The 27,637-nt window shown below is 45.0% G+C and overlaps 1 protein-coding gene across 1 annotated transcript in view; it reads left to right on the top strand.

The window, feature by feature from the left end:
- The first annotated feature begins 1,309 nt into the window (after positions 1-1,309).
- LOC130493359 (zinc finger protein 664-like) overlaps positions 1,310-27,637 on the top strand; it is a 47,437-nt gene continuing 21,109 nt past the window's right edge. Inside the window, exons 1-3 of the mRNA XM_056867073.1 lie at positions 1,310-1,353; positions 4,379-4,410; positions 5,180-6,154. Of these exons, the coding sequence (XP_056723051.1) occupies positions 1,310-1,353; positions 4,379-4,410; positions 5,180-6,154 (1,051 nt within the window). The remainder of the gene's footprint in view (positions 1,354-4,378; positions 4,411-5,179; positions 6,155-27,637) is intronic.

Genomic DNA, 27,637 nt, shown 5'->3' with positions numbered 1-27,637 from the left:
TAATAAACACATGCAACAAAAATTATCTGATGTAAAGATGCAGGGATGATTGTGAGCCAAGAAAGGGAGGATCTTCCTTGGCTGCACAAGGAATTGAAATGCTAAATACTTGGAAAATACGGAGTACCTTACAGCTACCTTCTTATCCTTACAGGTGGTGCCACGAAACCAATGACATCTACTTTGCCATGTTTTTGTGGCAGAGAGAAAGTGGCTTCTATGCAACCAGACTGGGTAAGTGTAGAACTGCGGATCATGCCCCTGCCTCCCTAGGAGGGAGACAATCTCTCTCTCTCTCTCTCTTTGGCTGCTAACTGTGCTGCTCACTAGACAAAATATGGGAACATCCGAGGGGAAGGGCTGAACCCTCGAAGGAAACATCTAATTACCGTCTTTTTGGATTGCCGTTAGGAAGGGGAAGGATTGATACGTTATCTGTGAGGAAAGAGGTTTGCCTTTCTCTTTTCAGGGTCTGGTGACCCTTGAGGAGGTGTCTGTGCATTTCACTGAGGAGGAGTGGGCCCTGCTGGATCCGGACCAAAGAAGCCTTCACAAGGAAGTCATGGAGGACAATCATCAGAATGTAGCCTCTCTGGGTAAGAGTCTCCTTTCCCCTGATTGACAAATGTTGAAGGTAGAAATGACTCCTTCTAAGAAGGACTCTGATAGGGCTCTTCCAATGGAGACTCTCATTAGGGGAGTGGAGCAGGCCCATACGCAAGGAAGGGGCTTCTGCATGTGTAGTGGGCTCCCCAAGTATTAGTTGATATGCTAAAATGTTGGTCTCTAATCTCAAAGGGATATCTACCCCCACAAATTGTCAGCAGTGCTTCTTCATGGAACTTTCAGGGCAAGCAAGGAAACTTTTAGATAACAGCAATAATAATAATTTTTAAGCCCCTCAATGGGAATTTTTTAAAGAAATTTTTTTGCCCTGAGGATCTTACAGTTTTCTGCTGGATGTGAGTATAACTGTGAGAGGAGGGAAAGGGGGTCGAAGGAATGAATTGGGGCAACTTCCGGTAGGGAAGCTGATCCGAGCGCCATGTCCCCCGAGATCTCTCGAGGGAACCAAGAGGCGTTCTGAACCGGGGCGCTCCTTAAAAGCCCCACTCCGATCCTAAATGGTGGATCAGAATTCAGGCTACCCCCTGCTGCCGAAGATGAACGGTTTTACTCCCACCCCCCTCCCACAAGAGCAGCTTGATGTGGAGGAGGGTCGGTTGAAGTCCCGCCGGCCGAGGAGGAATTCCACCGCCACGAACGTCTCAAGGAAATAGGCTCCGATCTCCTCTACCTATTACCGAATATGGAACAAGCTAACAACAGAGAACCCCGATTTCCAACATCCGAGTAAGTTACATGAACTCCTTTTGTCTACTAATCCGATTTTGAACGACTGGAATTTCTCAAAATCGACTAAAGACTCTATACCCCTTCACCCAGGATTCTAAGTGATCCTCCGACTAAAAAGACTATTTAATTAAACTAAAAACTGAATTAGCAGGGAAACAAAACAATCGGAAAGAATTGAGTGGCACAAATAGCTACCAATTGGCAGCTGCGGCGTAGAAGGGGGGGAGGAGAAATCCTTTACTTTCAATTCTCCATTCCTTTACCTTAGGAGAGTCCTGCAGCCACATGTTCATTTAGGAAGTGGCCTTTCTAGGAAGACAGGAAACCACAGTGGGCCATTGGGCCGGATGTGCCCCACTAAGTGTAGCAGCAAAATAAATCCTGCCCTCTTTAATCATAGAGTGGGAGCGACGGAAAGTCCACTGCCTTACAGTTCCCTGTACACTTCCTGGAACAAGTTTTAAAGCCAATCCAGAGCCTTCTAACAACTTAGTAGCCTTTTTGCACTGAGCTGCCTACTTATATTCAACTTACTAGTCTGGAAAATACAAAAGCCACAGACAATCACGAAAAGTAATCATCAAAAGATACAAGAAATGTTGGCCATGCAAACTGAATTATTAAAGAAGAAGTTTGAACAGGTTTCCATACAACAAGAACAACCAGCTATACAAATGACTAATTATTGCTCAAAAATTTGATGGCATAATAAATGAGATCAAGGAAATAAAAGACCAAATTACAGTAATGAAAAATGGCATGAATAAGATGGAACTGACACTTAAAAACAACTTTCAAGAACTGAAAGAAGTTAAAATGGACATGAAATCTCAAGCACAACAAATTGAAGCAATACGACTTCAGGAAGAGCAAGTGAAGGACCAACTAGCTGTTTTGGACCTGCAACTGAGAGAATCTAACCTGCATATACGTAATTTGCCTGAAAGACTAGGGGACACCAGAGAGACTATCATAAAATCACTTGCTGATATATTTCATTTAAATGAACAAGAATTAAATTACGCAATAAACAAGATATACAGAATCTCCTTGTCAACTCGAGTACAGAAAACAAAAGCTAGAGAGATCTTGGTCTCCTTCTTTGACATCAGGATGAAAAACATCATTATGAAACTTCACTTGGAGAATCATCTAAGGGTAGATGATACACCGTTAATAATTCTCAAAGACATTCCTCGTCACCTGATTGCAAAGAGAGCCATCTATAAAGACTTTACTGAGACATTGAGAAACAAGGGAATAAAATACAGCTGGTTGCTACCACAAGGACTTACCTTTACCTACAAACAGGTTAAACATGCTGTCAACTCATTGGAAGATATCAAAAACTTTTTGACAAGAAATAATGAGCTGACAGACCCTACTACAGGAAAACAAAAAGGAGAACCAACAGCCCAAGGAGTAATGGGTAAAGATTGACACAGACAGGAGATGACTTCAAGAAAGCATACAGATGGTAACAGAAATTCCAGACAGAAGAAAAAGTTTAAAAAGAAGGGCTAAGAAAGCCGGAAGAATACAAATTTGACTCTTAATATGGAAAATGGGGGGAGTAGAGGAATAACAATATCAAATTAATTTTTTACTTGGGGATATATAAAGTTTCTTAAGATCTATTCCATTGTATATAACAGAGATGAGTGACTGAAGAAAATTATGTCAATGTGTTTTGTTTTGTCTGTTTTTTCTTTTTTTAAATTGTTTTCTTCTTTTTTCTCTCTTTATTATTAATATTATTTTAATATTACTTATCGAAATGTACTAAATAAGGGGAAAATATAACATTAAAATAACAACCTATTAGGATTAGAAAATATTAATACAAAGGAGATACTAGATTTATGAAGGGAGGGAGGAAGTCGGTGGGGAAGTCAATTATAACTAATTATATTTAATATTGAAGACATCTAATAATTTTTTAAATTTTTAATTGATTCAAAGATTGGTATATAGGATGTATTGTCAAATGAGATGTATAGTAATTTTTGAAAAATAATAAAAATATATATTAAAAAAAAAGAAGGAATGAATTGGGGTCCTTCAGCTGGGTTCATTGTATTTACATCAGTGTAGACTTAGGCATGGTCCACACATGCAGTGAAATGAGGTGACAAAGCCCTGAAAAACGAACCTGGAAAATTGTATTTTAGCCGGTGAAGCTTTGGTCAAAAAGAGTTTTGTCTACCAAATTCCTGTCTGTCAGGCTGCTATTCAAATCAAAGGAGTCCTTCCTGTCAGAAAGGGGCTAGGCCAGAGGAAAACACTGGTTTGGGCACGCTCAAAGAAGGGTAGTATAAAATGATGTCCTCCATAGACAAGTGTTTTTCTAGCTGCTGCGTAAACACTGACAGTGAGAGGGAGCTCACCACCTCCCTAGGTAATTGATTCCACTGTTGAACAACTCTTTTCACCTGCAATTTAAACCCGTTATTGCGAGTCCTATCCTCTACTGCCAACAGGAACAGCTCCCTGCCCTCCTCTAAGTGACAGGAGAGCAATCATGTCCCCCTCAACCTCCTCTTCTCCAGACGAAACATTCCCAACTCCCTCAGCTTTTCCTTATAGGTCCCTGATCATCCTTGTCATTCTTCTGTGCACCCGCTCGATTCTGTCCACATCCTTTTTGAAGTGAGGCCTCCTAAACTGCACACAATACTCCAGGTGCGGCCTGACCAATGGAGTGTACAGCGGGACTGTAACATCTTGCAGTTTGGATGTGATGCCTCTGTTGATACACCCCAAGATCACGTTAGCCTTTTTTGCCATTGCACCTCACTGGCTACTCATATTTAACTTACGGTTCACCTGTACCCCAAGATCTTGTTCACACTCCTGCCCAGAAGTGTATTCCCCATCCAGTATGTGTGTTTCTCATTTTTGTTACCCAGATGTAGAACTTGGCACTTACTTTTGTTGACTTGCATCTTGCTTACAACTGCCCATGTTTCTAGTTTGTTCAGATTTTGTTAAATTCTCACCCTATCTTCTGGTGTTTTTGCAGCTCCTCCAAATTTGGTGTCATCTGCAAAGAGCGTAAAAGAGCTGATTAATATCTAATTAATAACGATGTCATTTAAAAACCATACTCATATATAAACAAGCCCCATATAGCCATGAAAATATCAAATATCAAAAGAATATCAAAAGTTTAAAAAAGATCAAAATATCAGAAACAAGAACAAGACCAAGGTTAAAAGATGAACCCCTAAGTTGAAGCCTGGTTGAAACAAAATATTTTGGTCTGGTGTTGGCAAGATAATACAATAGGCTCCGGGAAAGCTTCTGGGGTGGGGGCATTCCTCAGATGAGGGACCACCACTGAAAATACTCTATCTCTGCTGATCACCTACTGTTGTACATCGGGCCACAGAAACAATGCTTTGGGAGTCTGAATTTATAATGGAGGGGCAGTATGGCAGATCACAGACTAGGAAGTACTCTGCTACATTTTAGGGCCTTCAGAATGTCCTCCTCTGAAGATGCTCCAATTAATCAGTCTAGAACAGTAATGTCTTTTCTGATTGGATGTGGTAGATCAGAGAAATGAGATTGCACCTGGGATGTGATCAGTCCAGGGCAGGTGATCTGCTGGGGGCCACTGGTCCCCCCCCTCACTAATGGTTTTGTGTGATTTCTTGCTTATCCTTTCCTTTTTTAAGTGACACCCTCCATGAATAAGGAGCAACTGATTAATAGATGATTGAAGGGACTTTTGGATTGTCATTATCAAGGATAGTTAATGGTCTTCTTTCCTGGATCCCACTTTTGCTTTGAGCTTACCAGTTTTTCTTCTTTATTCCAGAGACTGAAGGAACTGACAACAAGGCCAAGGGAGAACCACAACAGCTTCCACTGGAAGGAAAAGTGCAAAGAAGAAACACTGGAGTAAAACAGAAGAGGGGGAATGAATCCTGTACTTCTCGGAGTGCTTTATACCAGAACATCCTGCGATTCCATGGAAAGATTAATTGTGATGTGTGCGGGAAAACATTCACTTATAAATCAGAGTTTGATAGACACTTGAGAGTCCACACAGGGGAGAAACCATATAAATGCTTGCAGTGTGGAAAGTGCTTTGCTCGGAGTACACAAGTTAGTTCCCATCAACGTATCCACACTAGGGAGAAACCATATAAATGCTTGGAGTGTGGGAAGAGCTTTGCTTGGAGTTCACAGATTACTAAACATCAGCGAATCCACACAGGGGAGAAACCATATAAATGCTTGCAGTGTGGAAAGAGCTTTGCTCAGAGTACAGCCCTTACTGTCCATCAACGAATCCACACTGGGGAGAAACCATACAAATGCTTGCAGTGTGGTAAGAGCTTTTCTCAGAGTTCAGAGGTTATTGTCCATCAACGAATCCATACAGGAGAGAAACCATATAAATGCTTGCAGTGTGGAAAGACCTTTGCCAAGAGTTCACACCTTACTATCCATCTACGTATCCACACAGGGGAGAAACCATATAAATGCTTGCAGTGTGGAAAGAGCTTTGCTCAGACTACAGCCCTTACTGTCCACCAACGAATTCACACTGGGGAGAAACCATATAAATGCTTGCAGTGTGGTAAGAGCTTTGCTAAGGGTACAGCCCTTACTGTGCACCAACGAATTCACACTGGGGAGAAACCATATAAATGCTTGCAGTGTGGTAAGAGCTTTGCTCAGAGTTCAGCAGTTACTGTCCATCAACAAATCCATACAGAAAAACTGTCGCAATGCTTGCAGTGTGGAAAGACCTTTGCTCGGGATTCCACACTTCCTGCCCATCAACGTATCCACACTGTGGGGAAACCATATCATTGTTTGCAGTGTGGAGAAAACCTTTTCTCAGAATTCCAGTCTTACTGCCCATTGTTGTAAGCACACGGGAGAAAACACATAAATACTTGTAATGTGGAAAGAGCTGTGCTCACAGTCTTATGCTTATTGCTCATTGACAAATACACATAGGGGAGAAACTATATAATGTTTGGAGTGTGGAAAGACATTGTAAATTTCCCAAGAATCCACAGAGGAGAAACAACATGAGTTCTTGGAGTGTGGAAAGAGCATAGCTTGGAGTCACACCCTTTAATATTGTCAGTGTGGTGTAGTGGTTAAGAGCAGTGGTTTGAAGTGGTGGACTTTAATATGGATAATGAGGTTTGATTCCCCACTCCTCCACATGAGTGGTGGAAGCTAATCTGGTGAACTGGGTTGGTTTCCCCACTCCTACACATAAAGCCAGCTGGGTGACCTTGGGCTAGTCACAATTCTCTTAGAGCTCTCTCAGCCACACCTATGTCACAGGATGTTTGTTGAGGGGAAGGGAAGGTGATTATAAGCAGGTTTGATTCTCCCTTAAGTGGTAGAGTAAGTCGGCATATAAAAACCAACTCTTCTTCAAATGCACCTGGGAGAAAACATTTAAATGCCCGATTTATTCAAAGTGCTTTACTGCAAGTTCACCTGTTAGTTCCCATCTGAGACTCATACAAATGAGAAACCATAGAAATGCCCTGAGTGTGGAAAGAGAGATTCGATTGCAGCCAGAAGACTTATTGTCCCTCAAAGAATTCATGGTGGTGGTGGAAAGGGCCATCAAGTCACAGCTGACATATGGAAGCCCTGTAGGGTTTTCAAGGCAGGAGACATTCGGAGATTATTTACCATTGCCCGCCTCCTTGTCACGGCCCTGATATTTCTTGGAGGGCTCTAATACTAGCCCTTCCCTGGGTGGGTGACTTATGTAAGCAGTTGGACTCTTCCTCCTGCTAAGGGATGCCACAAAGACACAGGGGCCAAATACTGGCATAAGAACAAGACAGTGCTCTCCACAAAATGGATGCCTCCATCATGTGTCTCTGAGTTTGGCAGGAAGGCGGTTGACTGCTGTACCTTTCCTATAGCATTAAGATGTGCCTGGCTGGACAACATGCACAGCTAATCTCCATTGTGTCACCCTATGGTGATTCAATCAGCACTCCAAGCAGACCATTAATTATCTGCACCCATCCAAGCAATCAATCAGTACTCTGAAGAATAGCCCAGGCATTCTCTTGATCCTGACTACTCACCGAGCCTCTCCTATCTTATTGTTCGGACCCCAGAAAACAATTATTTGTCTCTGGCTTTCCTGCCAGCTTAACTCATACCACCTTGTTACCAATTTGGGGCTATAAATATTAATCTTTTGGCTTTTCATAGTGTGTGTGTGTTCTAGATCCATGTGTGCACCCCCTTCATTGCATGTGAATCATAGAATCATAGCGTTGGAAGGGACCACCAGGGTCATCAAGTCCAACCTCCTGCACAATGCAGGAAATTCACAATTATCTCCCCCTCACCCCCAGTGACCCCCTACTCCATGCCCAGAAGGTGGCAAAAAATAAAACCCCACTGGGGGAAAAAAAAACACCCTCCACTATCCCTGGCCAATCTGGCCTGGAGGAAAGTTTCTTCCTGACCCCAAAGTGGTGATCAGCACTACCCTGGACATGCAAGAGCCAAACACTGAGGTGAACCTTCCTGTCCTCCCTCTCATGATCTGCCCAAGGTCATAGAATCAGCACTGTTGACAGATGGTCATCTAGCCTCTGCTTATAAACGTCCAGGGAAGGAGAGCTCACCACCTCCCAAGGGTTCTTTCCACCTGGAAATGCTGATCATCTTCCTCTTCAGTGCTGTTTTCCCTGGACATCCCTGAAACCCTATCCAGCTTCCTCTCTTTTCTCTTAGTTAGCTCTTGTATGCTTTGTGTGTGTTCCCTGCTTAAAATGTATTTTTGTATTGCAATTTTATTCTGTAATAAAAGCCGTTTTAATTGTGCAACTGCCTGCTCACTTGAGAGTTTTCCCAGGACTATCTTGGTATTTTTTTTATATAAATTTTTATTAAATTTTTTAACAGGAAAAAACAAAAAACAAACAAACAGAAAAAATATAAACAAAAAACAGTACAAAAAATTATCAATAGGTAACACAAAATACAAAATACAAACTCGAAAGGGTATTAATACATCTTACTTATTACAATCTTAGTTATAAAAATTCTAATATTCAAAAAAGAGATACCCCTTCCCCCTCCACCCACCAATAACAGTGACCCTTCACCCGACTTCCGTAGTGGTGTCTAATCAGTTTTTAATATAAAGATACAAAGGTATAAAATTACTCTAATTTCTATAACTCGTTAATTATAACCATAAAGTCCGTTTTTGCCAACTTATCCCAGTATGAGGCGGCCTTTGACCAAGTTTGTTTAAACTTTTCCATATCTTTCCCGTGTAGGAAATCTGTTAATTTGGCCACCCTCATATAAATCCATAATTTCTCTCTCCAGATGTTAAATGAAGGTTTATTCGCTTGCTTCCAAACGTTAGCTATCACAATTCTTGCAGCAGCAAAACTGTACTGGCAAATAATTCTATCATCATCATTCATATTTTTTGGTGGTATTCCCAATAAACAAAATGATGGTTTTCTTTTCACACTACAATTAATCAAATTGTTCGTTTCCCTCAAAACTTTCTTCCAAATTTTTTTAATTTTTTTACAAAACCACCATACATGCATATATGTACCTCTTTCCTTCCCACATTTCCAACACAATCCCCTGTCTTCTCTATTCATTTTGGATATCATCACTGGTGTTATATGCCATCTATAAAACATTTTATATAAATTTTCTCTAATTTCATTAGTTATTGTGAATTTAAATTCTCTCTTCCATAATTTTTCCCATAGTTCCAAATCTATATTGAAACCTAGCTCCTTCATCCATTTAATCATAATTGGTTTAATTCTTTCTTGTTCTAAATTAATTACCATTAATAATTTATACATTCTACCTATCAATCCTTTATTTCCTTTTATTAATATTTTCTCTAATTCCGATTTGTTTTTATTAAATCCAAATCGATTATCTTTATTAAATATATCCCTTAATTTATAATATAAAAACCAATCTTTTATATCAAGTTCTTTCCTGCTTTTTAAAACCCATGTCCCTTCTTTCCAATCAATAATATTTCTATATATATCCATTTCTAAGTTCAACTGGATTCCTCTTCTCATAAAAGCTTCCACTGGATTGACCCATCCCGGGGTTTTATTTTCTAAAATCTTTCTATATTTTTTTCCATACATGAAACAATCCAGCTCTAATAATATGAATATTAAAATCTCTATTTACTTTTTCTTTCTCATACCATAAGTAGGCGTGTCTATATAAATTTGAGTAATAATCTGTAAAAGTTTCTACAATTTTTTGCTTGTCCATTGTAACTTTACCATCCCTCTTTATTCTTATTATGGGTAAATTCTTTTCTTTATTTTTGAGTTGCCAAGCTAGTAATGGGACTATCTTGGTATAAACAGTTTATTGATCCTAGTTACCCCCTCTCACTCTCTGTCTCCAGCTAATTCCCCCCAACCAAAGTGGAGACTGCCCACTTATGGGAACACTTATATTAATATTATTAAGGCCATTATTTTAATTGAATTTACAAGGGGATTAAACAAATTAATGAAGAATTGCCATTGTCGCTAATAGTCTTTGATGGGCCTAGTGGAACCTCCATGTTCAGAGGCAATCGCCTTCTCAATACATGTGGGAGTTGCAGTGCCAAACATGAAAGGAATTAAAACATCCTGGCACAGATCAGCTCTATAGCACATGACTTGTTCAGCAGCTGAGATCCCCGTCAGCTGAATACCTGGACTTCTTGCCTCTCCAAGTCTCAGGCTAAGATATTTCACATCAGATACCTTAAAACAATCACTACATTGGAGATGATGGGGAACAGGTTGGGACTGTCTGTCCACAGTGTAGCTACCCACCAGCCCCTTCCTTTGCAGAAACCTTTGTTCAGGCTGAGGCCTAGCAAAAATCATGGAAGCTTCTTTCTCTGAGAGCCCAATGTCAAGCTGACTGCTTCCAAGAGTGGGATAAGGGAGATGGGAGGAGGACACAGGTGCTGGGAAAATCATGAGGCCTAGCAGTTTCCAGGACAATGGACCTGGGTGAGAGTGCAAGGACCCCTGGGTAGGAGAAGGTGCTTGTTTCATTGGGTTCAGCGCAGCTGCAGAGGAAATGTTCTCATTATGGCAAAACACCTGATTGGTTAAGGTCACCTAGGTAGCCACATACCTGTGTGGTTAAGGTACACCATTCTCTGTACATTTGATTGGTCAACTAGAATCCTGCTGATGTGGGTCATTGGGCATAAAGAAAGATCCTTCATTCTAGTCTTAGCCCTGTCTGTTTTGCATCTATCTTAGGGACACCTCATGATGCTAGGTGGGCCAAGTTGGCTGGAACACCTGTCTTAGAATTTATAACTTATTGGGCTCAGTCTTGTCAGGTAACATCTGGATTTAGAGAATTGCTAAGGTTAGTGATTTAGCTTTATATTAGTTTGTCCTTGCTGTTCACTGCTCTTATATTGTATGTTTCTGCACATCCCCTTAATAAATACTGTTCATTCTATTTTGTTGTGTTCTCGGGTTTGGTGGCTTCAGTCTGAATCCAGTTGTTTAACCCTCATTGGCTACAGCTTCCAAAGTAACTGTTTTTGGGATCTCAACTTTCAAGTGTTCTACTTTGCAGGATTGACTTAATTATCTTAGACATGGGAGGGCTGGAGACTTTCTCCCTTGGTGTCTGGTGGGTGGGCTAGTAAAGGGACTGGTCGTAGTGTTATCTTGGTGTTCTGAGGATTCACACATCAGTACTTTGTGGTTTTGTTTCTAATCAGCCTGACAACTCTCCAGAGACATGTTTAAAGTCTTTGACCACCGTCTGTATGTCAAGCAGATGCCACGGATCCAGGTCTGTGGGACAGCAGGAATTTATGACTCCCATACAGCTCTCTGTCATATGCCAGGTGAGTGATAACAATCCCAGTACGCTGCCATTGGCACTGCACTGTACTTGAAAAGTCCTCTGACCCCTAAGGTTGGAACTGTCCGCCAACAGTGAATTGACTGACAGCCAAGAGGCTCCATGTTCTCAGCTGGTGAACAGAAGGTAAGCGGCACTGGCTGGTGTTCCAGCTTCTCGGCCATACAGGGGAAGTTGTTCAGTCAATGGCAGAGCTGGAAACTGAGAGTGGGGAGGAACCTTTGGAGGCTCTCTAGTTTAGCCTGTAGGTCAATGAAGGAGCAGGCAGCTACAGAGCATTCTCAGGAGGGCTCTGAGCCAGCCTCTGACCAGGCATAGACATAGTTAGCTCCCCCAGAGTTGCTATATTAGCTTTCCCGTTGTACCCCTAAAACATGCCAAGAAGAACTTGTGGGCAGGGAAGGGCTGGATCCACAGACCGTGAAGCCCAACTTGCTCCAGTACACATCTGTGGGGGGTATGAACACCTCACCCCATACCCAAAGCCAAGCTACTCAACCCAAAGTCTCTTCTTGAAAGGGAACACACCAGCCAATGACTGCGAGATGCTCTGTGTGGCTCAAGACAGTGAGCCCAGTCAGAACTTTCTCTGCATAGAATCATGGAGTTGGAAGGGGCCATAAAGGCCGATGCAGGATCAGCCTTGAGCACCCCTGACAGTGGTTCATTCAGTTGCTGCTTGAAGACTGCCGGAGAGGGGGAGCTCACCACCTCCCTAATACAATGACAGAATCGTAGGCATCCTCCACCCAATTCAGAAGATGGCGTTTTCCTGACATACCTGGAGGGATTCCTCTGCACCCAGGGACTCCGTTTTAGCTACCTCCCTCCCTCCCATTCTGCACCTCGGGATCCCTCCGAATCCTGCCTTCCCTTTGCCGCACTTTGCAGGACAAACTGGAGTGAGTCTTGCTGGGAAAACTGATGCAGCCTCTGGCAGGGCGAAGCCAAGAGGAGGTCCCTTCGGCCAGTGTAGAGAGTCAGTCTAAGGGTTAAATGCAAGGACTCTCACTTCCTAGCTGTATCTGAAGAAGTGAGCTGTGGCTCCCGAAAGCTCATAGCCCGCCAGAAAATATTTTTGTTAGTCTTTAAGGTGCTACTGGACTCTTGCCCTTTTCTCTCACTTCCTAGAGAGGCATCGACCGGGAAGGCCACGTGACTTGCTAGGGCCTTTCCGATGAAGAGAAGAGGCGGAGCCAGAAGATTTTTGACAACAGGTAAGCTGCAAAATGACACATTTCCTTTACAAAACATCTCCCTGGTTTTGATCGTGGAACAGTCAGGGGAGGGGGGCGTTTGGGGGTGCAAAGAGCCCTGCAGAATTAACCCCCCTCCTCACTCAACAGTTCAGCAAGAATATTTCCCCTAAATGTCATTCACCAAATGTCATTTTCCAAAGCCCTTTCCCCACTTGCTCTCTGGGAGCTCCTCTTCACCAGAGGCCGAGCTGAGCCTCTCCCTGCAACCCGGCTCTTTGCTTCTGTGCATTCTGCGTCGGTCTGCAAACTCTTGCAAAATCGCCTCTCTGTTGGCCTTTGTTGTAATCCTTCCCATCGCCTTGGTATTATGGTGGGGCCGGCGTGGTCCTAAAAGGCCAGCCTGTGTCTGGAATGTGGGGATGTGTCATTTGGGGTGGTCCAAAGATTATTTTGGGGTGCAGTATGTGTATTGGCATCTGTCCTGGGTCACCCCACTTGGGAGCTGCTGGCACAAGAACCGGACTTTGGACCAGGACCCAGCATGCGCCATCTCGAACAGCACAGTCCCCTGAATGTGGGGGTGTATGATATGTGGTGGTCCAATCCATATTTTGGGGTGCAGAGCTCCAGTTCCTTATTCAAAACTTGTTTGCAATACAGGTTTTTTTGGGGGGGGGACCCAAAAAGAAGCCAATGGCACCAGAACCGGTGTATGGACCGGGCACCGCTGTATGTCTTCTTGGAGGGGACAGTGTCTGGAGTGTGGGGATGTGTCATTTGGGGTGGTCCAAAGATTATTTTGGGGTGCAGCTGAGCCCCAGTGTCTGCATGTGCCTTGGTCCTGGGGGAACCTCACTTGGGAGCCGCTGGCACAAGAACCGGACTTTGGACCAGGACTCAGCATGCGCCATCTCGAAGAGCACAGTCCCCTGAATGTGGGGGTGTATGATGTGTGGTGGTCCAATCCAGATTTTGGGGTGCAGAGCTCCCCTTCCTTATACAAAACCTCTTTGCAATACAGGTTTCTAGGGGGGGCAAAAAGAAGCCAATGGCACCAGAACCGGTGTTTGGACCGAGCACTGCTGTATGTCTTCTTGGAGGGGACAGTTGGCCACTGCTCCACGTGCAGCCTGCTGGGTGACCTCAGGCCAGTCACAGTTCTCTTTGAACTCTCTCAGCCTCACCTACCTCATAAGGAGTCTGTGTGAGGAGAGGAAGGGAAAGAGAGCCTAGGCCACTTTGAGACTCCTTAAAGGAAAAGCAGGGTAGAAAAGTCAACCTTTCGGCTCTTCTTGCTTAGCTTTCTTGTAGGACTAAAGTGTTGATTTATTTGTCTGGAGAATTTTTGGGCTGCGTCTCCAGGGAACCTGCTTCAGGTGGCTTAAAAAGCAAAACAAAGTACAGAAAAGTTATTAATTAAAATCCAGCATTAAAAAATCCCCCAACTAGACTTGGCATATTACTTGGAACTTGTTATATTTAGAGTTCTCATCTGTACTTTAAATGATAAGGTTTGAAAGAAATCGGGGTTTGGCCCCTGCAAGGTTCAAAATTAGGACTCCCTTCCTAGTTCTCTGGCTCCTCCCCAGCTAGGGATGCCAGCCTCCAGGTGGGACCTGGGGACCCCCTGAAATTACCGCTCATTTCCAGGCTACAGAGAAAATTGATGCTTTGGAGGGTGTACTGTTTATCCCACTGTCCTCCCCAGGCTCCACCTGTTTATCCTGTCCTCCCCAGGCTCCACCCCACATCTCCAGGAGTCTCCCAACCTGGATGTGGCAACCCTACTCCCCTCATCTCCTGCCGATGGTAACCCTAACCCCAGTTCTGCTGCCATCCATGATAAAGTCCAGCACTGTGTGGCTCTTCTGCAGTTGCCTGTGGCAAAACTGGGGTGATCCAGCACTTAAGGGGGACTAAGCGGCTTTGTCCTGCTTCTTATTCCCTCTTTCCAACTTCACAACAGATTTGTAAATTGGTTCTTGTAGGTTATCCGGGCTGTGTAACCGTGGTCTTGGAATTTTCTTTCCTGACGTTTCGCCAGCAACTGTGGCAGGCATCTTCAGAGTAGTAACACTGAAGGACAGTGTCTCTCAGTGTCAAGGGTGTAGGAAGAGTAATATAAATTGTAAATTGTCACTCTGCTGGCCAGCTGAAGGCTGTTTGGAGAGGAAAGGAGGAGGATGGGAGAGCCAGGCACAGCTGTCCCTGAATCAAGAGAAGGCCTTGATGCATCCAAGGCTGGGAGCAGAAGGGAACTCTGGGAACGAGCCATGCTGAGGAGCCTGGGAGACAACCTCCTCCCTCCAGATGTGCAGCGCCAGCAATTCAAGCAGTTCCGCTACCAGGAGGCCAAGCGGCCCTGAGAGGTTTGCAGCCGACTCCACTCTTTGTCTCCAGTGGCTGAAGCCAGAAAGGCACAGCAAGAAGGAGATGCTGGACCTGGTGATCCTGGAGCAGTTCCTGGCTGTCCTGCCCCTGGAGATGGGGAGATGGGTCAGGGAATGCGGGCCAGAGACGAGTTCCCAGGCGGTGGCCCTGGCAAAAGGATTCCTCTTGAGCCAGGCAGAGGACAAGAATCAGGACCAGCAGGTGAGAGGGATTCATCTAGGTAGTAGTGTGTGGGGGCACAGAATATGAGCAAGGTTACCCTGTGAATCCCCATGGGTTGCCTCAGGGTTTTAGATTCCCGTTTTGTTAGAACTCCCCCCTCCCCAATCCTGTCTTCTCTTACTTTTCTCATCAATCTCCCTTTTCTGGGATCCCCACTTCTTTTTAGGTGCAGGAGTGGATCATACAGGAGTGTTACCATGGAGCAACTTTACTGGGTAAGATTGAACAGGGTATCATTCCCACTGGATCTCCTCCTTGAGTGTAGGTGGGTTGCTTTTATGCCGCCTTGGTCCTCTACTTCAGCTTGCCATTTGGGGAAGTAAAAACTTAAAAGTCTATTTAAAATCAGTACATTTTAATAGGAAATCAGAAAAATAATCACTGAGGCATACCCAATCTTCAGTTATAATCTATGACTGCCAGGATAACTTATTAAACTAGTTGGGTATTTCTTTCTTTCTTTGCCTTATTCAGAGTTTGCCTTTCTCACTTGGACTCAAGGTGTATTACACAGAGTGAGTCAATACAATTGACAGATGGGATATTCAATGCAATAGGATTAGGGTTCTAGAACCAACCAGAAGTCTAAAAGCAGAATTGGAGCAAAGCATAAATATTAACATGACAAATTAAATGATGCAAGATTCTGTAGTAGGATCCTAGTTTCAATAAGGTACAAACAGTAGTGTAGACCGCAGCCCCTAATATTTTTTCTAAGTAATGTTGTGAATTATTTAGTACGGTGCAAGTCTATTGCCTGCATAGAAAAGCCCTCTTGAGTAATTTACTTCTTGCCTTGTTTACAGAAAGCCTGAACTCCTCAGGCAGGTCTTTCCACAAAGGTAGGGGTCACATTGGAGAAAGCACATGGCAATCATGACAATCACTTGGAGAGCATCGTCCTTGCTCCCATCCGAGTGGCAGGCGAACCCTCCGGGGCTCCAGCCTGACAGGTGAAAGATTATTGCTGTCTTAATGTAAGCACTTGGCCTAATGAGAACCACTAACCACAGCAGGAGACGAAGTTGTCCAAAGCAGTTGGTTTTAATGGTCACAAAGGTAAGCAGAGCACAGAGAACCCAAGACAGCAATGGAGGAAACTGGCTTGCACTTGATAATATAAAAGCATTGAAAAAAGCACTCAACAGTACAGTGTTAAGAGATTACAGAGTACAAATGGTACAGAGGTGCCGCAGTTCCCACGGACTTCTGTCGGCTTCAAAGGGGCGAGGAATGCAAAACAATCCTTGAAAGCAAGGTGGAGAGAAAATGAATCTAACTGAGACGCAGGCCTGACAGGTGGAGGCATTCTGTCAATGATGAACCACCACTGAAAGTACTCCATCTCTACTGACCACCTACTGCTGGACATGAAGCCACAGCTAGAGGTCCTGGTGGGGGCAGAATTTAAAATGGAGAGGCAGAATGGCAGATCACAGACTGCAAATTCCTCTGCTGCAATTTAGTGCCTTCAGAACGACCACCTCTGAAGCTGCTCTGATTAGTCCATCTAGACCAGTAAGGTATCTACTGATTGGCTGTACTGCATCAGAGAAAGGATGGGGTGTGATCAGTCCATTGCAGGTGATCTGCTGGAGCAACAGGTCCCCCCTTCATTAATGGTTTCCTGTTATTTCTCACTTTTCTTCCTATCCTTGTTTTAAGTGGCATGACAGCTGCCTTTCATAAAGATGGAACAACTGATAAAATGATTCGGGTGAATTATGGATTGTCATTATCATGAACTGTTAAGGCCTTCTTTCCTGGATTCTGCTTTTGCTTTAAGTCTTACCAGTTTTTCTTTTTTATTCCAGAGACTAATGAAACTGAGAACAAGTCCAAAGGAGAACCACAACAGTTTCCTTTGGAAGGGAAAGTGCAAAGAAGAAACACTGGAGCAAAGTGGAAGAGGAGGAAGGAATCCTCTGCTTCTCAAGGAACTGAATACCAGAACATCCTGCCATACCATGGAAAGATTAATTGCCCCGTGTGCAGCAAAATATTCCCTTATAAATCAGTGTTTGATAGACACTTGAGAGTCCACACAGGGGAGAAACTATATAAATGCTTGGAGTGTGGAAAGACTTTTGCTCAGAGTGGAGACCTTAAAACTCATAGCCGAATCCACACCGGGAAGAAGCCATATACATGCTTGGAGTGTGGAAAAAGCTTTGCTCACAAGACAAATTTTATGCGACACCAACGAATACATACAGGGGAGAAACTTCATAAATGCTTGGAGTGTGGAAAAAGCTTTGCTCAGAGTTCATCACTAACTGCCCATCAGCGAATTCACACTGTGGAGAAACCATATAAATGCTTAGAGTGCGGAAAGAACTTTGCTTGGAGTACAGAGGTTACTTCCCATCGACGAATGCACACTGGGGAGAATCCGTATAAATGCTTGGAGTGTGGGAAGAGCTTTGCTCAGAGTTCACGGCTTTCTAGCCATCAATGTATCCACACAGGGGAGAAACCATATAAATTCTTGGAGCGTGGAAAGGCCTTTGTTTGGCGTTCACAGCGTACTGTCCACCAACGTATTCACACGGGGGAGAAACCATATAAGTGCTTGGAGTGTGGAAAGACTTTTCGTCATAGAGGAAATCTTACAGCTCAGACGAATCCACACAGGGGAGAAACCATATAAATCTTTGGAGTGTGGGAAGAGTTTTGTTCAGAATGCACAGCTTATGCAATACCAACCAATTCATACAGGTGAGAACCCCATAAATGCTTGCAATGCTTAGACTGTAGAAAGACCTTTGTTCGGAAAACACATCTTACTGAACATCAAAGAATGCACACAGGACAGAAAACATATAAATGCTTGGAGTGTGGAAAGAGCTTTGCTCGGAGTTCCAATCTTACTGCCCATCAATGTATGCACACAGGGGCGAAAACACGCTCATTGACAAACACAAGTATAGGAGAAAATATATAATGTTTAGAGTATGGAAAGACCTTTGTTCAGAGAGAACATTTTGTGAAACACCAAAGAATCTACAGAAGAGAAACAATATGTATGCTTGGAGTGTGGAAAAAGCTTCACTCGGGGTCACATCCTTTAATATTGATAACGCCATCTGGGAGAAACCATTCAAATGCCTGGTGTGTTTAAACTGCTTTACTGCAAGTTTACCCCGTAATTCCCCTCTGAAAGTCCATACAAATGGAAAACCATATAAATTCCCCAATTGTGGGAAAAGATTTTGTTGCCGTAGAAGCCATACTGTCCATCAAAGAATTCATGCTGGTGGTGGTGCAAAGTGCTGTCACAGCTGACTTATTGCAATCCTGTATGGTTTTCAAGGCAAGATACATTCAGAAGTGGTTTGCCATTGCTTGCCTCCATGTCATGACCCTTGAATTCCTTGGAGGGCTCCTATCCAAATACCAACTTGAGCCGACCCTGCTGAGTTTCCAAGATCTGACAAGATCAGGCTAGCAGTAAAATGCTAATGTGGCACTGAATATTCTCTGACTGGAAAAAGCCGTGGGGACTATAGAGAAGGCGGCGGAGGCTTGGAATTAATCTTAAAGCGACAGTACATCATTAGGATGCTTGTAATGGGTGGCTGAAGAAGAAAACGAAAACAGGGAGAAACTACTGGATACCTGAACCACCCTCTTCTTTGGAATATTGTATGTTCTTTCTCCCCCCTCCTTTTGTTTGGACTGTTGCCACATGTACAAGTTTTTGTAAACGAAAAGTTCTATATGTATTGTGCTTCTAGAAATTGATGACAATATAACTCAATGTGAGTTCAGTTTAATATTAAAGCTATGTTTTGTTGTAACACATTTAAATGCTAAGCTATATGCCATAGTGGCTGCATATTCTTTATCAATTACGATTTTAGCAGCTCGAGTTTTTATTTTATATTGATAGTATCTGGAAACTGGCAACCCTAGGCTGGAGCAAGCGATGGCCCTTTTAATTCCCAGGTGCTTTGAATGGATCGCCGTTGGCTACAGGGAAGGAAAACTGATATTGAGCAGCTGGGTGCAGCTGGAGAACCCTAACTGGCTTTTGGTGATACTGCTGCTTGGAGGGTTGATGGATGCCTCTAAGGATAGTCAGGAGGGCTTCCATCAGCGAACAGGACCTACAGGTCTGACCTTTGTGGTGACTGGGGGGACTGTCCTAGGCTTGGGTTCCTGCAGGCTTGAATATCTGCAGGGAGAAATAGATAATTATAAAGCACAGAAATTAGCAATGTAATTCTAAAAAGATTTACACCCTTCTAAGTCCATTCAAATAAATGAGCCTGAAAGGCGTAACTTTGGTTATGACTGCGTTGTGAACATTTGTCCAGCTGACTTTTCAGTTCTGTACATTTCTTCATCTTGCTCTTCATTCTGCTGTTTCTATGTTTCACGTCTAAGGTGACATTTGGCAAAGTCCCTTGAGATTTGCAGAGAAGTCGATAATTATAAAGACCATGACTGATAATTATAAAGGAAAAAAACATAGAAACCAGCAGTGTAATTCTAAAAAGATTTACAGCCTTCTAAGTCCATTCAAATCAATAGGCCTGAAAAGATGAAACTTTGGTTAGGACTGCACTGTAAACATCTGTCCAAAGTTATGCACTGACTTTTTTTTTCTATAGATAAAATTTCATCATGTTTTCCTGATTCTTATGGTTGTGATTTATCTTCTAAGGTGATACTTGGAAAAGTCCCTTGAGCTTTTGAGAGAAGCAGGAAAAAATAACCACAAATGATAATTATAGGGCTGAAAACACCTGTGCACTGCCTTTGTTGCTCCATTCTGTGACTCTGTGCTCAAGTGCAGGGCTAGAGAAAACTTGTTTGCAAGAACTCATCAACGTGCTGTAGACTCCAACCTGGGTCATCAAGAGGGCAATAAGCTTGCCATGAACTTTGCTGAAAAAAAGAACTTCATGAATGCAAAAAGACTTTTGCGGTGGGAGGTTTTTGGGGTGGAGCCTGAGGAGGGCGGAGTTTGGAGAGGACTTCAATGCCATAAAATCCAATTGCCAAAGCAGCCATTTGCTCCAGGTGAACTGATTTCTATTGGCTGGAGAACAGTTGTAGGAGATCTCCAGCTAGTACCTGGAGGTTGACAACCCTCCTTAAGGTACTCCCATGTGAACCTCCCTTTCTGCTAAGGCCATCTTCTGTAGACCTGTTTGGGGTGAGCCCGTTTTGTGAGGTCTGATGTGTGGAAATACAAATGAGAGCATTCTTGATTGTGGTGCTAAAATGGTAGCACTCCCTCTCCAGAGATGTTCATCTTTCCCCTTCTATTATGCTCCTGCTACAGAAGGTGAAGACTGTTTCATTTTGCCTGGCATTCCCTGGAAATGAATGAATTAATAATATCCCTGTCTGCCGGCTGAATTCCAACCTGATACATCAGGTAGTAGACTCCAGTATTAAAAGTGCCACAACACTCCTATTAGATTTTGATACCCTATGAAATTGCCTTCAGATGGATCAAGCCATTGATTAGTCACTTTCATAGCAATCATTTTGTCTGTACTAACAAGGAGTGGTTCTTCAAGATCTTTGGCAGAGCAGGAAAGGGCACACCTCTGCCTTTTCCCCAAGTCTTGCCTTACAACAATCCAGGAAGGGGCATTTTTAACAAGAGAATAGTGCGGGGGATTCTTCAGAAGACAAATGGTGTTGAATGGCTCTAATACAGCAGTGGCGTACCTTGCCCCAAAACTACTGCTTCACCAAAGCACACCTGCTAGTGATTATTAAAAGCCAGGAAGATTTCTCAAAAGTATATCTGCCAGATTAATTGCATCACAAAGTTTGGATGTGATTACTAGTTTACTGATTGGTTTCAGATCTGGCTATAGGATTTGAATAGTCTTGGCTGCCCTGATGGATGACCAGCACTGGGAAATGGACAACAGAAGTGCAAATCTACTGGTTTACCTGGATGTCTCAGCAGCTTCCAGTATCATTGAGTGCAGTGCCCTTCTGGTCTGCCTTTTCTCCAGGTGAAATGATCTCCATTGGCTGGAGATCAGTTGTAATAGCAGGAGATCTCCTGCCACCATCTGGAGGTTAGAAATTCAGTACAGGAGCGAGAACGATTAACAAAGTGCAAAAAGTTTATCACACATGCTACTAATGTAACAAAACCACAATTATGTACAACGTATGAAATCACCTATCCTATAGAATGTAAAGACGTACAAAAGGCTGGTATAATTAAGTCACATCAAACTTTCAATGAAGTCTCTTGTAGTAGGCATTCACCATAACGGGCAAAAATATATACACGTCATGCAGTGTAGTACGTAATCCTTATGGTGTAGTGCCAAAATTCAAAGAGAGGATACGGCCGTTTCAAATTCTTAATTATAGATTCTTCATCAGTCCTTCCTTTAGTGTAAACAATGTAGTAAAAATATCTATAGTTATATTTATCTACAATAATATATATAGTTCAATAGTTAAAAACATACTTACAGGAAAAAGTATTGTAGGTCTACATATTCATCTTTGAAATAATACAGGAGAGTGTACAAGTCCCATGTAGGGTAATGAGATGTGTAGCCATACATTCTCTCAGTATTAATAATTGCTATATAGCTAAAGTTAGAGCGGTTCCTCAGTGGAACAGGCTTCCTCGGGAGGTGGTAAGCTCTCCTTCCCTGGAGGTTTTTAAGAAGAGGTTAGATAGCTATCTGTCAGCAATGCTGATTCTGTGACCTTAGGCCAGGGGTCGCAAAAGTGCGGCTCTAGAGCCGCATGCGGCTCTTTGAGCCCTTGAGTGCGGCTCTTTCCATGTCCAGGCCCGGCTGAGTAGCGAAAGGGGCAGAGGGCAGGAGAGAGTCTGCGCAGGAGGCGCTTGGGTTACGTAGGAGTGACCACGTGCCGCTGCTGCTGGCGGGCCTGCTGTGGGGAGAAGTCTGCGCAGGAGGCACTCGAATTACAAAGGAGCGACCACGTGCTGCTGCTGCTGGCTGGCCTGCTGTGGGGATTGGGGGTTTCTTAAGCAGCGGAGGGAGCAGCTGCCATTTCGATATTTGCACGGTAAGCCCACCCGCTGCCTCTTGGCTTCTACTGTTGGCTCCTCGAGTCCCTCTTCAGAAAGGCTCGAGAGAAATTCTCATTGCTTTGGACGCGCTTCGCCCAGACGAGGAAGCCCCGCGCAGCGCCTTTCTCGCTTGAGGCCGCCCGCAGCCCGGAGGGGAGGGGGAGGCAGAGAGCGAGCTGCCCCGGCGGCCGCCACCTCCCCCCTCCCTGCCGCATGGGCCTCTCTTTCGGTACGGCCGCTCTCGCCCCCAGGGCTGCAGAGCGGGCCCAAGGCCGTGCTCAGGCCCCCCCTGGGAGGGGGGAGGGGGCTGGTGCTGTGGCCTCGAGGGAGGGAGGGAGGGAAGGAGGAAAGGGCAGTTGGCTGACTCTCCTTTCTCCCCCCCCCGTGGAAGCCGCCTGGGCGCACGGCCCTGCCTGCCTGCCACCCAGCGGGGGGGGGGGCTCCTCCAGCCAAGCCACCTTGCCCGGGCACCCGCCTGCCTGCCCTGAATCTGGAGCCTGTCGGTCCCAGAATGGTGGGGGGGGGTGAGCACCTGCCCCTCCCTCTGGCCAGGAGGGAACTGGCATGTCCATGGCAGGGGGAAGGAAGATGGACTGTGCATCTCCCCCTTGTTTCTTTGCATGGAACACACACAGACCGGGGACCTGCTGGCCTCTTCCTCTGTGCCTGGGATCCCTGGACATCTGGACCCTCACTGGGTGATGGTGGGGGGGGGGAAAACAGTGGGCCTTTTTGTCTGGCAATTGTTAGCCCTCCCCTGGCCTATTACTACAGGTTTCCCCTCTTCCTGCTACTTTGTGCCTCTTTCAAAAGGAACGGGGGCGGTTACACTCTCCCCACAGCCATTCGCCACCCCACTGTGCAGTAGGTGCTCTACTGGTTTCCACTTCTGCTAAATTTTAATTAAAGTTAATAAACAGTGTACCTACCTATATAGTTTGAGTTTAAAAAATTTGGCTCTCAAAAGAAATCTCAATCGTTGTACTGTTGATATTTGGCTCTCTTGACTAATGAGTTTGGCGACCCCTGCCTTAGGCAGATGATGAAAGGGAGGGCATCTTGGCCATCTTCTGGTCACTAGGGGTGTGGAGGGGGGAGGTAGTTGTGAATTTCCTGCATTGTGCAGGGGGTTGGACTTGATGACCCTGGTGGTCCCTTCCAACTCTATGATTCTATGATTCTATAACCAGTGCATTCGATAGAGGGGATAATCATTTAAATCTGTAACATTGTAGCTAGGGCTGTCAATTCGGTTCGGTCCGAACTGAAAATCAACCGAATTTCCCCTGATTCGGTGATTTTCTGTTCGGACGGATCCGAACACAAAACTGGCGGGCAACCGGGGGGGCCGAATTCAGCGAGTTCGGGAGTTCGCGAATAAATTCGGCCAATTCGGCCCCCCTTCAGGGGAGCCCACTGAAAGGCGCGGGCTGCCCTTTAAACTGATCTGAGCCTCCCAGCTGGGAGGCGCAGGTCAGTTTAAAGGGCAGCCCGCCCCCCTTCAGCGGAGCCCGCTGGAGAGGCACGGCTGTCATTTAAACTCATCTGCGCCTCCCGGCTGGGAGGCGCAGATGAGTTTAAAGGGCAGCCCGCCCCCCTTCAGCGGAGCCCGCTGGAGAGGCGCGGCTGCCCTTTAAACTCATCTGTGCCTCCCGGCCGGGAGGCGCAGATGAGTTTAAAAGACAGCCGCGCCTCTCCAGCGGGCTCCGCTGAAGGGGGGCGGGCTGCCCTTTAAACTCATCTGTGCCTCCCGGCCGGGAGGCACAGATGAGTTTAAAGGGCAGCCGCCCCCCTTCAGCGGGCTCTCCAGCGGGCTCCGCTGAAGGGGGGCGGGCTGCCCTTTAAACTCATCTGTGCCTCCCGGCCGGGAGGCGCAGATGAGTTTAAAGGGCAGCCGCCCCCCTTCAGCGGGCTCTCCAGCGGGCTCCGCTGAAGGGGGGCGGGCTGCCCTTTAAACTCATCTGTGCCTCCCGGCCGGGAGGCGCAGATGAGTTTAAAGGGCAGCCCGCCCCCCTTCAGCGGGCTCTCCAGCGGGCTCCGCTGAAGGGGGGCGGGCTGCCCTTTAAACTCATCTGTGCCTCCCGGCCGGGAGGCACACATGAGTTTAAATGACAGCCGCGCCTCTCCAGCAGAGCCCGCTGAAGGGGGGTGGGCTGCCCTTTAAACTTATCTGTGCCTCCCGGCCGGGAGGCACAGATGAGTTTAAATGACAGCCGCGCCTCTCCAGCGGAGCCCGCTGAAGGGGGGCGGGCTGCCCTTTAAACTCATCCGCGTCTCCCGGCCGGGAGGCGCAGATGAGTTTAAATGACAGCCCGCGCCTCTCCAGCGGAGCCCGCTGAAGGGGGGCGGGCTGCCCTTTGAACTGATCTGCACCTCCCAGCTGGGAGGCTCAGATCAGTTTAAAGGGCCCCTGCGCGCCTTCAGGGAATCCCTGAAGGCGCGCTTCGGCCGAATTTTCCCCCGAACTCCGGATCCCCCCGAATTACTGGGGATCTGAAGCGGGGGAGTTCGGACTTCGGCACGTACCGAACCCACAAGGGTCAAATTCGGCCGAATCCGAACTGTACCGAATTTTTTTTTTTTACAGCCCTAATTGTAGCCGCTGCTGAGTTCACCGTTCTTAAAGGGACAGTAGAAAGGGAGAAAAAGATCTCTTTATTCACTCTCTTTACCCCATACACACTTTTATAAACCTCTAAGTCATCTTTTTTCTAATCAGAAAAGCTGCAGAAACTTTAGCTTTCCTCACACAAAAGTTGCTCTAAACTCTGAGGAGTTCCCATAAACATGTTTTTCTCCTGCTGTTCACTGAATGATAGAAAGTTGCAGGAGGTTGCATAGGCAATTCTTCCCCTTATAATTATCAAAATCATAGCGTTGTCTTCTTCTCCATAAGGAATTTCTTCAGAGATTGCCCACACAAACAATAATGTAATTATCAGATCCAAGGGCAAACTACACACACTTCTTCTGGTGCACAAATACCTCCTGTGACAGCAAGAATCTGGGATGAGATTTAGGCAGGAATGACAGACACCACTGTTTGCTCTATCATCCCTCTCAAGTCTGAAGTCTGGGCTCTAACACTTCGCTGTTTCAGTTCTGGAAGTGAGGTTTGGAATTTGCTAATAGTCAGGGCCTGTAGTTGAGCTGCAGACAGAAGCAGGGGTCTGTAGGGGGGAGAAACAGAATGCTGGTGCTGGTGCTGGTCTTGGTGCTGCTGCTGTTCCTGCCCCACAGCATCACCTGTGGGACTGCAAAGACAAAATGCCCACTGCATTTCATCAAGGATGACAATGACCCAGAGAATTATTATAGGCCAGGAGACTACTTTGTTGGAGGGATCGTACCTATATCTCTTGCTTTCCTACAATCTGGCTCCTTCAATGAGCCTCCCCATATCAGGATGGATGGGTAAGTGTGAGTCTACTTGATTCAGATTTCATAGGCTCCCCTTACTCCTGGTTCTGGTTAAATCACTGTCCCATAAGAACATAAGATGAGCCCTAATGGATTAGATCGCTAGTTCTTCTAGTCTAACATTGTGTCTCACAGAGTGGCCAATCAGTTATACTGGAGGGCCTAGAACAGGGCATAGAGGCTAAGGCCTCCCTCTGATGATGACTGCTGGTACTGGAATTCTGAGGTTGACTGCCTTTGGATGTGGATGTTCCACTTCGTCACCATGACTAATAGCCAGTGATCTATGTATCCTTCATACATTGGTCTAATCCCCTTTTAAAGCCACCCCTTTAAAGCCACCCATTGCACATTTTGAGATGTCAAAAGGGAAGGTGCAGTAGTAACAACAGAAGAAAAGTGTTCAACCCAGAGCAGAGAGGAAACAGTCTTGAGGAGAGGCAGCTGCATAGAGACATTCATTGTAGATGTGAGCAGAAAAGAGTTGAACACAGGAACACAGGAAGCTGCTTTATACCGAATCAGACCCTTGGTCCATCAAAGTCAGTATTGTCTACTCAGACTGGCAGCAGCTCTCCAGGGTCACAGGGTCTTTCACATCACCTATTTTCCTGGTTCCTTTAACTGGAGATGCACATGTTTTCCTCCTGAAGCATGGCATTATTCCTGCATGTATTAGAACTGTTCCTCATTGAAAATGTCTAGATTATTTCATCAATTATATGTGGTATTACCAAGTACCTTGGATGAGTCTTGGTTCCTACCTGGTATAAGACAGTTAACAAAATAACCTGTGATTTCTGGGATGCCCTCAACTTCTGCATGTGTGGTGCCCACTTAGGATCATGACCATGGTGTACATGGAGACACATCTCCTACTTTCTTCTTCCACAATTTTCCCAACCTGAAATATCCTTAGAGGTGCTATTGGACCTGATGGTGAAATCCATCTATATCTCAGAGAAGGGTCCCTCCCCAAAAGAGTAGTCCCCGAGAATGTTTCAGATTGGGCAAGTGGTGCTGGGGGGAAGAATGAAGCCCCTTCCTAATTTGGCACCACATGTGCAGGCATTTGTGTGTGCATCAAGTGCAAGCAAGTCACAGCTGAATTATGGCTACCCCATAGGGTTTTCAAGGCAAGAGACTTACAGAGGTGGTTTGCCATCGCTTTCCTCTGCATATCAACCTTGGAAATCCTTGATGGTCTCCCATCCAAATACTTACAGAGCCAACACTGCTTTGCTTCCAAGGTAAAATCAATAAATATATATTGCCTAGAAATAAGCAGGTATGTAGCTTAATATTTTCAATGGATGAAAGAAGCAAACATGTTCCTTCTTTTGGCAGAAGTAAAATTACACAACACCCATTGATCCTGTCCTTCCCGATTGCCATTCAGGAGATCAATCGGAGTCCCAGGCTCTTGCCCAACATTACTTTGGGCTACAGCATCCATGATAACTATTTTGATGCAAGACTGACTTATGATGGATTGTTAGACCTGCTCTCTACAGGGCAAAGAAATATTCCAAACTATCACTGTGGGAGACAGAAGAACTTGTTGGCTGTTGTTGAAGGGGGCAATGCTGAAATCTCCATCCAGATTTCAAATATGATGGGCATCTCCAAAATCCCACAGGTATGAGGGTGAGTCAGCTCATCTGAATTTTACTTAGCAATCTGTCCGGAGAAGTTCTGTTCACATGATGTCCGATTCTTTCTGGCTTTCTACGGGACCAAAATGAACCACAAACACTGATAGTTAGAATATAAAATCAAACTGGTCATTAAGCACAATAACTATTGCTTTGGGTAAACTCTATTTCCAATTCTTAAACATTCATAAGGATGAGACTCTTAGAGACACTTCAGCTTACAGAGTCTTAGAGTTCAGCAGCAGGGAGAGTTCGATGCAACGTCAAAATCCAATATGTTTGTCAACACCAGAAATCAGTCTAGTACTTGCCAGTCAGAGTCCCACTTCGTTGTCCAGAAAGTCAGTCCAAGGTCAAAATCCAGATACTTCTCAATGACCACCCGCAAACCCAAATCCTGCATACCAGTGTCCCTAAGGAAGCCTCCTTCAGAGAGAAGACTGACACAAAATATT

Source organism: Euleptes europaea, chromosome 1 (genome assembly GCF_029931775.1).
Source record: "Euleptes europaea isolate rEulEur1 chromosome 1, rEulEur1.hap1, whole genome shotgun sequence".
Taxonomy (NCBI): domain Eukaryota; kingdom Metazoa; phylum Chordata; class Lepidosauria; order Squamata; family Sphaerodactylidae; genus Euleptes; species Euleptes europaea.
The sequence above is the reverse complement of the archived record's forward strand: the minus strand, read 5'-3'. Positions and strand labels throughout refer to the sequence as shown.